At 49.1% G+C, this 12,654-nt stretch overlaps 6 protein-coding genes across 6 annotated transcripts; 4 read left to right on the top strand and 2 right to left on the bottom strand.

Annotated features, from left to right (window-relative positions):
- Positions 1-1,530: 1,530 nt before the first annotated feature.
- CDV56_101780 (uncharacterized protein) lies at positions 1,531-2,057 on the top strand (the record flags this gene model as incomplete). Its single annotated transcript, XM_026755399.1, has 3 exons — positions 1,531-1,656; positions 1,713-1,946; positions 2,004-2,057. 3 exons carry the CDS (start codon positions 1,531-1,533, stop codon positions 2,055-2,057), a joined length of 414 nt encoding a protein of 137 aa, XP_026612363.1.
- Positions 2,058-2,241: 184 nt separating this feature from the next.
- Positions 2,242-3,201, bottom strand: CDV56_101635 (uncharacterized protein; the record flags this gene model as incomplete). The annotated part of the gene is made up of 1 exon (XM_026755254.1): positions 2,242-3,201. The coding sequence occupies one exon, from the start codon at positions 3,199-3,201 to the stop codon at positions 2,242-2,244; it is 960 nt and encodes a 319-aa protein (XP_026612362.1).
- Positions 3,202-3,656: 455 nt separating this feature from the next.
- CDV56_101222 (transcription factor domain-containing protein) lies at positions 3,657-5,950 on the top strand (the record flags this gene model as incomplete). The annotated part of the gene is made up of 3 exons (XM_026754841.1): positions 3,657-3,720; positions 3,779-4,484; positions 4,690-5,950. 3 exons carry the CDS (start codon positions 3,657-3,659, stop codon positions 5,948-5,950), a joined length of 2,031 nt encoding a protein of 676 aa, XP_026612361.1.
- A 136-nt stretch (positions 5,951-6,086) lies between these two features.
- Positions 6,087-7,933, bottom strand: CDV56_100920 (putative MFS transporter; the record flags this gene model as incomplete). The annotated part of the gene is made up of 8 exons (XM_026754539.1): positions 6,087-6,336; positions 6,396-6,609; positions 6,661-6,765; positions 6,814-7,148; positions 7,208-7,232; positions 7,297-7,466; positions 7,525-7,674; positions 7,737-7,933. The coding sequence occupies 8 exons, from the start codon at positions 7,931-7,933 to the stop codon at positions 6,087-6,089; spliced, it is 1,446 nt and encodes a 481-aa protein (XP_026612360.1).
- A 687-nt stretch (positions 7,934-8,620) lies between these two features.
- Positions 8,621-9,986, top strand: CDV56_100587 (putative O-methyltransferase; the record flags this gene model as incomplete). The annotated part of the gene is made up of 5 exons (XM_026754206.1): positions 8,621-8,668; positions 8,723-8,867; positions 8,930-8,944; positions 9,010-9,136; positions 9,206-9,986. 5 exons carry the CDS (start codon positions 8,621-8,623, stop codon positions 9,984-9,986), a joined length of 1,116 nt encoding a protein of 371 aa, XP_026612359.1.
- A 1,333-nt stretch (positions 9,987-11,319) lies between these two features.
- CDV56_100255 (uncharacterized protein) lies at positions 11,320-11,881 on the top strand (the record flags this gene model as incomplete). Its single annotated transcript, XM_026753874.1, has 2 exons — positions 11,320-11,650; positions 11,703-11,881. Coding segments are annotated over 2 exons (510 nt in total), but the record flags the coding sequence as incomplete, so codon positions are not given.
- Positions 11,882-12,654: the final 773 nt, after the last annotated feature.

Raw genomic sequence — 12,654 nt, 5'->3', positions numbered from 1 at the left:
TCAAGGGCATTTCCATCCTCTGTCTCGCCAATTGTTCAATCTCACCTGGAGCATCGCGGCTAAGGTCGTTCTTAAGCATATTTTATGATAAACTGCCTATGATGGATTCATATGCAGGTAATAAGCACACGGCCGCAGTGCTGTCCCTAATGAAACAACAATGTATGAGGAACTCACATACAGTTACCTCGACAGTCAGGAGGCTCATTCATATCCCGGACAGATACGTACGACTAATAAATCCTTTTGTTTTGCAGACACTGGGGTCTGATAACTGCAATGAGCCAGCATCTTGGGAAAGTGCTTCCAGGATTCAAGACGTCGAGAATTCAAGGTGGGCTAATGCTATTAATCTTCCAAGACAAGGGTTGGCGAAGCCTCGCCGCAATAACATAGCATATTCTGAGGGACTTTGATGAAAGAGGTCATCGGCTGTGCTCATTCAACTCAAGGTACTCATAAGGAGGATTTTGTCCTACCTCCTTATTTAACCATGGTTCTGCAAGGTCAGTCTAGGGAGGGCTTTATTAAGTGTAGTATGTGAGACTGTTGAACCTGTGGCAACACATTTTTCACATATTCATTAGATATAATGTCACTGATATCAGCAGATCTCAAGTCGATTAATTCTATGAGGGCGACTCAACGCCACATATTATCAGGCTTCATGACTCCCGTCTTCATTTAGCCTAAAATCAAGGCGAGAAGCACTTGAGAGTTGTTCTGTGCTTATCAAGGCAACCTCGGCACTGGCTTTCTCTCTGCTAAGTCTCATCTTGGGCTGAAAAGAAGATCGCAGTATGAAGGGCTATTCATGAGTCGTATTAAGATTCAGAGGACTTTATGGTTGTCTTCCATTGTATCGTATCCTGGACTATGCCAGAGGTTGTATGGGAGGATCGTTCGAGGATAAATATCGACTGCGTGACAAATGTGCTCCGAGGAGAATCTGAGTGGATTGGTCTGGTGCTGAGTGCCAGGGAAAGAAGCAAGGTGGAAGGATTTCAGGCCGCCAGGATTCGGACACTCGATTTTGGCATCCTATCCAATCAGATTGCAATACGCTTCGTCTATCTTCCGGACATCTCTAAGATCCAATCTCTGAAGAGGACTATATTTATAACGTCCGTCTTCCCGCTGGAATCAGGCCCCCTATTACAGCCAGCCTAGTCAAGAAGACAGCGAGACAATTCGCCGACCAGGACGTGGGGGACCACGTGAAGAGTGTTGAACAAACATTGTGATATCATGTTGTCTGATCTTCAGCACAGATTGCCTGATTGGGACACCTGCTGTGTACGGTTGCTTTGCAGGGTGCATCCAAATTTTGAGACATGCAGAGACTCATCGAATGATCTTCTGTCTATTTTCTCATATCGGATGCCTGGATGTATGCGCAAGTTCGACGAGCTAATGTCCTACAGACTATAAGAACCATCAACAATCCGTCCGCTTCGAACTGAAACAACGAATTCATTGTCACTTCTCGCTTCAGTTACACGAGCTTCCGTGGGATCGCTCTTTGCCATCATGAAGGTCCCTTACTTCCTTACATTCTTTGCGGCGACTGTGTCCTCCCAGAATGTCGTCCTCGGGTTGCCCGCAGGACAGAATTTAGCTCCTGGAAGTTCCACTGTGGTGCAGATTCAAAAGCCTGTATGTTTCTGATCTTCCTGCAACATAAGGATGGTAGCTAAGTAGATGTCTTCTAGATGACCCTCACAGGGTCTCAGGAAGTGACTGTTGTGATCGGTCTATCTTCTTGCGTGGAGTACAAGTGTTATCCCGCGGCAGATACCATGGGCACTATTCTATATATCGGTCCCTACGATCCAGAGCAACATGAATACAGCCAGCCGCCCTATCAAAACATCACCGTGACCATTCCTCAGGCTATCCCAAAAGGGAACGCGCAACTCAACCTCGCTCATTTTTCCTTGGTTGCTGTAAGTTGCCTCCACTCTTCATCGATGGAGTGAGTGGATGCTGACTGAATCATGCAGACGTCCGCTTGGCCATACTTGGAGACGTTGAACCAGACGGTCCTTATTGTTTAGCACCATGCAGTTCAAAAACGCCTTTGGTTCATACGAACCTCATGCTATGACATTACTTACAGACAGTCTGAGATGAGGTGAAATGCATGTAATGACATTGTCAATTATTATCAATATTCTCAGGGAGGTTTTCTAAAACTTTAATATTACAATTTATGAACGCCGTTCTCTTTCGGCATCCACTTCATAACGGTGACGCACTATTCTTCATCTCAACTGAAGCAGGAACCTGATCCATTTCCTCTTCTTTATCCAACTGCAGTTCCAGACGAGTGTAGTCCCCAGGCTTTGTAGATCCATTGGGAATATGGAATCGCTTGTCGATCCGACTGAAAGTCAGAAGAGTAAGGATAAGGATCTCGAGGACAAAGTTGAACACGTAAAAGCAGGCCTTGGAATGGAACCAGGCTGGGTCGGTGACTGGTCGAGGGGTTTCCCAGTTTATGCCGGACTTGAAGCCCGCTATGAGTATGCACAGCGCAGATGATAGAGCCACGATGATGACTTTGCTGGTCATACTTCCTTTTCCGAATGATTCCTGCTGCTCGGATCGTGGAAACAAAAACGCAACGAGGATATGCAGGATAGGAAGACAGGTAATGATGAGAAGAAGGGTCGTGGCTGCCAGTTGGACATCGCGGCATTGCGAGTGCGTATGCTTGTCCAGCGTATAAACGCTGACAACAGTTGACGTGATCACCATGACCAAGGCTCCAGCGATGAGGGCGTAAAGGATCTTGTATGCCACCCGCAAAATGGGATTCCAACCAATTCGAGGCTGTTTCGCTCGGAGGATACGCTGTGCAAGAATCAGGTTGATGATGTATACCAGGAGCACACCGGCATTGACAAAGATATTGGCGGCAATGGCGAGTCGGACATTATGCTGTCGATTGGCCCAGGCAATGCGCAAGACTAGGGTTGTGGTTCTTGCCATGCAGAAACCAAATAACATTCCCGATATCATGAACTTGTGGCTTCTTCGACGATTTTTCTGGAGGATGGTCATGTTTGTAGCTGCAAATCCGATATAGAGGGCCATGAAGACGGCGCAGATGGGAATGTCGGGGATAACACTGGGTAAACCCCCAAGTGCTGCGTTGGGAGAGGCATACGGTCCTCCTGAGCGTTTGTCAAGCGGCATGGTGGTCACTTTCTCGTCGATATTATGGCTTCGCTTTTGTGAGATTTGATGTTGAGACTATATGTCTACGCTGTATACCCACCGGGGCGGAGATATATAGATCATGTATCGGGATCGGTGCTCGGTGACTTGGGCCCCGACAACGCGAAGCATTGTCGATATGGATTTTTCTTTAGCTCCCACTCAGCTCGTGTAGACCCCTATAGTGCCCCCTATCTGGTTGAAACCGCGTGGTGAAGCCTGGGATATCAGAACGAGCAGCCAATCAAGTGACAGGGCTGACGGCGTCGGCTCATAAACGGCTCCGCGGCCCAAAATTTCGTCCGGGGCCGAACACACTTCCCTCTTCATCGCTTCATCTTCCACTACATCATCTCGGTGACAACGCGCACGGAGGAAATTCGCTTCGGTGTCCGATGGATCACAAACAATTATAGAAGTAATTTATTTTGGCAATGTCGAGTCCTCATAGCGATCTCAGTCGCGCGCCGCGGAAAGGGACAAAGAGCTGCACAGAGTGTAAGCCGGCATGAGACCACCATCATCCAGACTCCATCGTTTTTAATCAACAAGGCAGGCAGACGGCGCAAGGTTCGATGTGTCCGAATATCTGAAGATGCTAAGTCGTGTCGGCAATGTGAAGAGCGAGGTTCAGCATGTATTGCGCAGTCATCAGCCAGACGGAGGTCCTCTCGAGCACGGTTCTCCTCTCGAAAACGGATTGCACAGCTGGAATTCCAGGTTACTCAGCTCACAAAAATTGTCAACGATCTTGAAGTCAAGCTTGGGAGCCAACCGTCCCAGGTAATACTCTCTGACACTGTTCAAGGTCCTGATGCGCAAGAGTCCGATGTCGAAAGTAGCGGGTCGGATTTCCCCATGACAGATCGTCCATCCCATCTGCGCTCACTCTTCCAGAATGACTGGCTCAGTGTCGACACGTCGCGAAATGGGAACAAAGATGAAGAGCGGCAGGGAAAAGTCTCCGCGCACTTCTCGCGTCTCATGAGACCTCGACTACAGAGTTTAATCCCGCCAAAAGATGAGGTGATCGAGATTGCAGGATCCTCATTTGATTGGCTGACCTTGCTACATACCCTCCTACCGCAACCCTGTACGGTTGTCTCACAGCAAGAACTCCTCGTCAGGTACGAGGAGATGTGTAGCCCTGATGTGAACATCGTTACTCTGGCTTCGTGGCTCCTAGCGCTGGCGATCACGGCCCAACAACTTCCGCAAGGGACCGAGGATCGTGGAGATCAGCCCAGGAAATGCCAGAAGAGGTCTGACCTTTGTCGAAAAATTACAAACACGATAGAGAGTACACTCTTGTGTCATGATCGATTGCTCGCAACGGGAGAAGGACTTGGAATGGCCATACATTTTGCCCGACTGTGAGATTCGCAACACATCTCTTATATCTTTGGAACACCCCCCTCCCCCCTTTACGATTAAGTGAAGCGATATGAACGCGTGCTGATTCTGTAGTAATATCGGTCAGGGAAACTTCCAGAAGTCGTGGTTGACAATACGGCGGCTCATTGCCATCGCAGAGCTGATGGGCTTGCCCCGTATACATCAGGCAGTTCGGCTTGACAGGATTAGCGGAAACGATGACCAGCATTCCTACAGCATGGCTCAACTTTGGGAATTGCTCTGCAACATTGAAAGGCTATCGGGAATGATCTTGAATTTACCACCCGACACTCGGCGCTACCAACCGTCGCCCAGTCTACAGATTATCGTCGACGGCGTGGTTCAGTCCAACGTATATCTCACAAAGCTGCTGGATATTGCTGTTCGAATACATGAGATAGATGAATCAAGTGCCAGTCAGGGGCCCGCGGCCGAACTCCACATGACTGCTCTGGAGATGTCTCGGGATCTGGGTGCCCTTGCTGCTCAGACCCCCAGCACCTGGTGGCTTCTCAACGAGGAATCGCCAGTCGACACCGACCAAATAGTCCAGTTCTTTCACTATTCAATCTTGATGCGAGTATACCTTCCCATGGCGTTGCGTCGAGACCCGCGACGGGAGTATTTGCATAGTCGGCTACCCTGCATGGACGCTTGCGATGCTGTGGCAAGGCGATATATTATCCTCAGACGAAAACTGCCTCCAGGCGTGTTCGTTGCACGAGTAATAGACTTGCAAGCGTTTACAGCAACCGCGGTTCTCTTGCTCATGTCCCGTAACACCTCCCCGACCGACCGGCGCAGTTTTCATGTCGACACCAGTCAAATTCAGGGCGTGATCGCCGAAGTGATCAAGATTATGGGACAAAGATCCAAGGACCCTACGGGCTTTGAGTTTGCGGAACAAGCCTTTAATACGCTGTGTGCCCTGAATCAGCTTCTACGGCAGGAAGAAAACACTGCCTCTGAGCAGACGCTGACCTTGCAAGTTCCTCTACTCGGGAGGCTACATATCCGTCGGAATGTGAAGTCAACACAGATGACTGCGACAAACGCGAATGAATCGTCCCAGCTGGCTCCTTCTTCTCAAGCTCAAACTCAAGATAATATATCTGCAGCTTTGCTACAGGCTCCAGCTGGTTATCAACTGCCCACTCTCATGGACGGCGCGAGTGCTGTCCCGAATGGGTGGCAATGGAACGACTTTTCCTGGTCTATCGAAGATACCCATGAGAGCCTATTCAATGATGCTTTCATGGGTGATAGTATCGAACAAACTGCCTTCTGGTACAATACTCCCAATAATGCACCTGCCACGTGGAATAGGTGCTGAGGAGTCGTCATCCGATGACGACGGTATAGGACTCGAACAAAAACAAGAAAAAGTATTGTATTTTTTGGACCTCTGATGAGCCAACAGCCCGACAGTTTGAAGATGCAACGAACAGAAGAAGGATCTCAGCCACCAATCATGTCTCACCCATCGTGGATTTGGCTTTCCGTCCTTCGATGATTATGACAGGGGTGATAGTGAGGATCAGAACCGCAACGACTACCGCCACCTGAGTTCCAAAAACTGCTGCAGTTCCGTCTTTGGCAATCCAGGAAGGCTGGAAGTATCCGACAGAGAAGCCACTGGCTGTACGCCAGGCATTGATGATGGCTGAGACTACTGTCGACTGGTCGGGATATTTCTCGAGATTGTATGCCGTGATCGAGCTGTTAAGTACAGTAATTAGCCGATCGAGTCAAATGCTATGAGTAATTGGCAGACTCACACTGTACTGGAGATCATGCCAAACACAACCATCAACCAGCCAAAGGCGAGACCAATCCAATGCTTATGGTAATTCAGGGTCATGCCGTATGTCAGCAGTCCACAAGCCATGACTCCAATGGCAATCCAGACACCATGAAGTCGGTACTCGGGACGCCACTTCTGCTGACGAGACTTTTCAATCCAGCCGTTAAACCAGTAGCCAAAAGCATATCCTATACAGAGTCAGGGCCGCGATTCACGAAACCGGGCATGGTGCAGCCTACCAACTAAGCCGCCGATGATTGGGGCCCACCGCAATGATGCCGACTGGACTGTATCGAAAAGGTAGGGAGGCTGCGCAACAAACGTCGAAACGGTCACAGTGATACCTTGCGCATTGTCAGATATAGCTTCATGTTGTGGAAATTAAAACCCACCGATCGGCCAGCAAAAGTTGACCATTGTTGCAATTCCGGTTAGGAGGAGTGGAAATTTGAAGATGTATATGGCAAGGATCTTGGTCCAGTAGGCCAGAGTGCGCCCGACAGGTAGGTTGTGATTCTTGATTCCGAACATCGACTGCAGGCGCGAATTACGCTGACATTGCTGCCCCTTGGCATAGTACGTCTCGTGTCCGAAGAGAAAGATCAGGATCGTCGACAGTGCATAGAAGGCCGTCAGGATGCCAAACGAGACCTTCCAATTGCTGCCAGCACCGATATATCCGGCCAGGGCAGGGCCCAGAAACGGGCCGATCAAGAAGGTAGTGCCCCTGGAAGTCAGTTAGAGTCGATTCTGCAGGTATATGAATGTGTAAATGTTCGATTATACCAGATATTTATCATCTGAGGCCAGTCTGGAATGAAATTTTAGCTATAGCCATTGTCGAGGGGGGTTGACTCGTTCCAAAATCTGCATACCTTTCGGATCATACATATCATGGATAATCGGCAAACCGACAACTTGTGGGATTGTGCCAAAGAAACCCTGGAGAGATCGAAAGGCAGTGAAGGTGCTATAGTTGTTGGATAACGTCGCTCCGAGGACCATGAACGTGGTGATGAACTGCGGCCACAACCACACCGGGAGACTGATCCTGATGTTAGTCCATCTCATTACTTCTTCTGATGCACTGAATGAAGATGTACCGTCCATATGCCTCGATCAATGGTATGGCCATCAGACCACCAACACCCTGTAACAGCATGCCATAGTTCATACTGGTCGCGGAATGATCAACGCTGATCCCCCACTCCAACGCTTGAGGCACGATCAGCGTCGCACCCCAGGTCATTCCTCTGTTTTCAGATCGATCAGCACATGATAGATATGTGGATCGTACTACCAGACAGCAACGTACCCATCAGCCAAAATAGAGCTTGACATCAGTGCCATGAACACGAGAAGCTTCTTTCTTGTGCTCCATTTCCGAGGATCTCGACCCTCCTCTTCATGAACCTCGGTGACATGACTTTCTACTTTTGCCTGAGTGACATCCGCGCTCAGATTGGGCTTTTCCGTTTCGCTGACTGCGTCCTCGAATCTGGACTCACTCATGATGTTCAACACGGCAGCCGAGCTGGTGCAAGATCAGAGGTTAAAGGAAATTCAACTACACCGCGGAGTCTGCACAAGGACTTTAATCAGACATGACACTCAACATGATTAGAAAGCGGAAAAACTATCTGGAGGAATTTAACAAGAAGAGACGCCACGCGGCCGGAGAAATGTCTTGTTCGAATTGCCCAATAATGTCCACCACGAGGATGCAACGTTTCGTGCAAGCAAACCACCTAGACGACTCAACGATATTAGTTGTTCTTGGCAACGAATAGCGCTCCGCCAGTTTGTCGTCTAATGGGATCTAGAACAGGCAGTAGAAGTGATTATAACCGGACTCGTAGTCGCGGCAAATGGTCATTCTGATGAGGGGCAACCAAATCTGCGGCACAGCACGCTAGATTAATAGTGAATACTACTACTGCATGACCTAAAAGTGATAGCAGGGATCAGATAAGACAAACCATGTTGGTTTAATTATGTTGAAACTGGCCTAAGTTAGTGCACAACCAGCGCTTTTAATGTGCATTTAGTGCAATGACTGACTGCTGCTTCCCATCGGGAAGAGGACACAAAAGCAATGGAATGATTCCACGCATACTGCGGGATCGCGATAGAGATATCTATTCCATGCCACAGAACGCCTGCATCAGCAGCCCGCTAGTTTCTCCTCCATCAAGCATCATGTCTTCGCCTGCTGCTGGAGCAGCACTCGCGAGTACAGTGACCTCGGTCAGTTGAAGATCCCCCGAAAGCCGATAAGTGAACTCATCCTTGGCTATCTAGGCTGCTGCCCTCGGTTTCGTCCCTGTTGCGGTTTACTTTAAGCTCTTCGATATCTTGGCGGATCTCGACAAACCTGTGAGCGGCCAAGATGTCTTGACGGCCCTCCAAAATTCGTCCGATGATAAAACTAGAAAGGATGTACCATGTACGTACCATTCCTGTCCAGCTAATAGAGCATCGGCCCTGACTCGTTACACCTGGAATTAGGTTTACGTTTGATTCGTAAGTTGGCCTTTGTCAAATAGACAAGTCGGGTAGAGGTCGACGTTAACTCTCTTTGTCTCTAGAGGACACGCTGTATGCCATGTCCGGTCTAGGCTTTGTCGAGTTTGCCGGGGAGAATCTGTACCGTGCCAATGCCATCACGAAGCATCTGGCTGCCACGCCTTCTGCTCAACATGGAGCAGTGCACTTGTAAGATCTGATTCAGGATAGGGCTTCCAGTCCGTACTGGCTGAATGTACGGTGGCTAATTCTTCATAGTACAACGGAAGCCCTTCTTGCCGGTGCCTTTCTGATGCGAAAGCTCGAGTCAGAAAACTTTCAGTATCCTTTCAAAGAGCGGGAGACTCCGTTTCAGTTTGCCTACAAATCAATGGGCCACGAAGAGCTCGCCAAGGAACATGCTTATTCTATTATGGCTGCAGAGAGCCGCATGGACAGTTTCAATCATTTCATGGTGGGCAAGTTTATGAAAACAAGTACCGCTCCTGACCGTGTCCGAGCCTTAGGGTACGACCTGGAATCGGTCCTTAACGATGCACAAGGTTCCACTCCGCTGACTATGGTGGACATCGGCGGAGGCCGCGGGGAGATGCTGCTCGATTTCAAGGCAGCATTTTCTCAGCTTCAGGCTTCTGACCTGATCGTCCAAGAGTTCAATCATGATATTACCGATATCCCTGGGGTCACCCTGGCTACCTGGAACTACAAGGACGAAAGTCCGCAACCGATCAAGGGGGCGCTGATTTACCATTTGGCTCATATTCTTCACAACCTTCCGGACCTAGAAGCCTTGCGCCTGTTAAAGAAGATATCGGAGGCCATGGCTCCTCACTCGCGATTGCTGATCCACGAGTATGCGAAGAATGCCAATTACGCGAAGATGCACGCCGCTATGGTTGCCTTGTATGGAGGCCGAGAGAGAAGCTCGGCCGAATGGCATCAAATGGCCGACTTGGCTGGGCTTCGGGTGGCATTCGAGGCTTATCCGCCATTTGGAGAGGGCTTGATTGAAATGAGGAAGCTGGAAAGTTCTGTTTAGATTAGACATGACTTGCCAAAGCAGCAGATAGTATGATCCTTGTCAAATCTACCTTCATCTTGTCCAATGATTGTCATCCTGCGGTTGTGAAATATAACGGATTTCGGCAAAATACCATAACTGGTGAACCTACTTGCACAGAGTACGGAGGGAATCGCGGATACAGCCTGGAATTGATTCAATCTAATTGTGGAAAGGTAATTCGACGGCTCCTAATATTAATTTGCAACTAGAGTCGGTCGACTGGCGAGATTTGTTTGCGGCCTGATGCTCCTTTTGTGCTTCCCCATAAGCCGTCTTGGTCCCCAGCGAATGGAAAGAGATTACACTGTGATGGTGATAGGGAAATGATCCGACGAATGGGTCAACGGTAAAAGGAGTCCTGCCATCCAGACTAATTCATCCTCGAATTTCGTAGACTATTGGTACTTGGTCACTTGATTCGTGCGCTGTTCTCTACTCCGTAAGGACACTCAAAGAAGCCCGTCCCACTTAGTGGCCCATCACCCCTGTAGTTTAATTCCACTACCAGCAGAGATTCGTAGACCCATGCACAGAGTGGACGCCCTGAACCAATGAAGATGCTGTACACCTATTAATCGTACGATTGCTCAGTGCCAAGAAGCCTTCCAAATGGCTTGCTTCCCTTGATCTATGCCCACCAGCATTGGCTGCTGAGTATCAGTCGATTTTATCCAAACGAGCCCAAATTGATGTGTCTATTCAATGAGATATTCTGGTTTGCTCATCCCTGCTTTATAGTGAAGATTTTATTTGTGTATAGCGCTTGTCCTGGTAATGCTGTATATGACTGTGGCTGGGAAACAGGGGGTAAACGCGAATGCTGGTCAGGAGTGCTTGGAGTTCTAACGGACAATGTGTCAAGAACTTTCTCTTCGTGCGCCCTGCTATGCTTCCATGGCTGAAATGTCAAGGATAGGGGTGCACTCTATGCCGGAATCTCCATCACTTCCATACCCTGTTCAGAATTTGCTCAGCCGAATTTGTAGTCCCGACTTCGCTTAGATTCAGCATCCTACAGCAACATGCATCCATTACTTGAAAACATGACGTTCCTTCAGTTGCCTTGTGAATAGCTCCACTCAAAGCACCGCTCAGCCTTGGTCATAAAATGTCCACCGCATCAGGGTCCGATATCAACTACGGTGAGTGTCTTCCCTTTGAGACTTAGCTGCGAAAGCACAGAAGGAGGCGTGAACGTCCCACTGATACTTGAGCCAATTCTTCGAGCAGCTGGTCCGTATATCTGTGCAGCATGGGTTAGTTGCTCCTATGCTTCCCGGCGGCAACAGTAGAGATAATTGACGGGATCATGCCCCAGGCTTTGACAGGAGTCGCAGGACTAGCGTTGGTCTTTCGGTATACCATCAAGACATGGATTCGATGGATGTTGCCTCACGTTAGTTCCCCGGAAAGAGTCTGGGGTATGGAGGATATTCTGTACGGCACTGCATATGCGTTTGATGTCTCGCACATGGTCTTCATTCAGCGCAGGTCGGTCATTCTGGAGCAAGAAAATGTGCCTCGAGTTCCTTCTGACACATTGACAAGCTTTGAGAATGGCCTCGGGAGGCACATGTGGTTCCTGACGGATTTGGAAAGAAAAATGGCGTTGAAGAACGAGTTCATTTCCCAGCCGCTGGGTGAGTGGCTTTCCTTGTCATGCAATTTAGACACTCATGGACTGTCTTCCAGCTGTCACTGCGTCCATGTTGAGTCGCTCCGGCATGATGTGTTTCCTCTACACGTGCTTTAGCAGCATCGATAAGCATATCCGGGTATCCATCCTCATGTGCATGGCAATACAGGTCGTGGTGAACATGGTGACTGTGGTTCAAATTATCGTGCAGTGCGGACCCGATCCCTACCATGCAGTATGCCGTCCTCCCTCTCCCTGAACATCCCATTTCCTGACACATAGCTGACTGGTGGAACTTCTGGCGACCTCAATAGTCCAATCGAGTCAGTTACTTTCACTACATGTGGGATGACCTACCGTCTGATGGGTCCGTGGTTTGTCAATCACCAGAAGTGCAGACCACTATAGGATTCGTTCAGGGTGGTATGACCTCCGGCTACCATTTCTCCGTTACTTCACGCCGTACTGATGGATCACCAGGCTTCAACACGACCATTGATTTCTTCTTGACGGCACTCTCAGCGTTGCAATTATGGCGTTTCACAATCAGGGCAACGGACTCTGCTCCCTCACAGCACAAGCCACTTTTCAGTCGGATCCGGCGAATGCCACGACAGTCGCTTATTCGTCGTCTATGGCAGACTCTTAGTCTCAGCGGGCCGTTGCTACTATCGGGGATTGCATCTATCGTGAAAACATATGTAGGCAGTCGGGCAACAAGAATTATTGCTATAGCTGACCGAATGGAGTACAGTTGCTGAAGACCCTTGGTGAGCGGAACGATATAACACGTGAGTTATCATCGGAAATATTGTCGAAAGCAACACTAACATAACAGACAACACTGTCCCCTTCAACTATCATCTTCCCGCACAGAGACACCGAGCCTTCTCACCCAGGAAGGCCATACTCTATTGAATCTTCAGAACAGGCTCTCAATCCAGGCGCCCTGCCTAGGATAAGGGACAGCTCCCCCTCCGCGCGCTGCCTGACACCCGCCCGGCAACC

This window comes from Aspergillus thermomutatus, assembly GCF_002237265.1.
Source record: "Aspergillus thermomutatus strain HMR AF 39 chromosome Unknown NODE_175, whole genome shotgun sequence".
NCBI classification, from domain to species: Eukaryota; Fungi; Ascomycota; class Eurotiomycetes; order Eurotiales; family Aspergillaceae; genus Aspergillus; species Aspergillus thermomutatus.
Note: the sequence above shows the minus strand (reverse complement) of the source record. Positions and strands in the feature narration are given on the sequence as shown.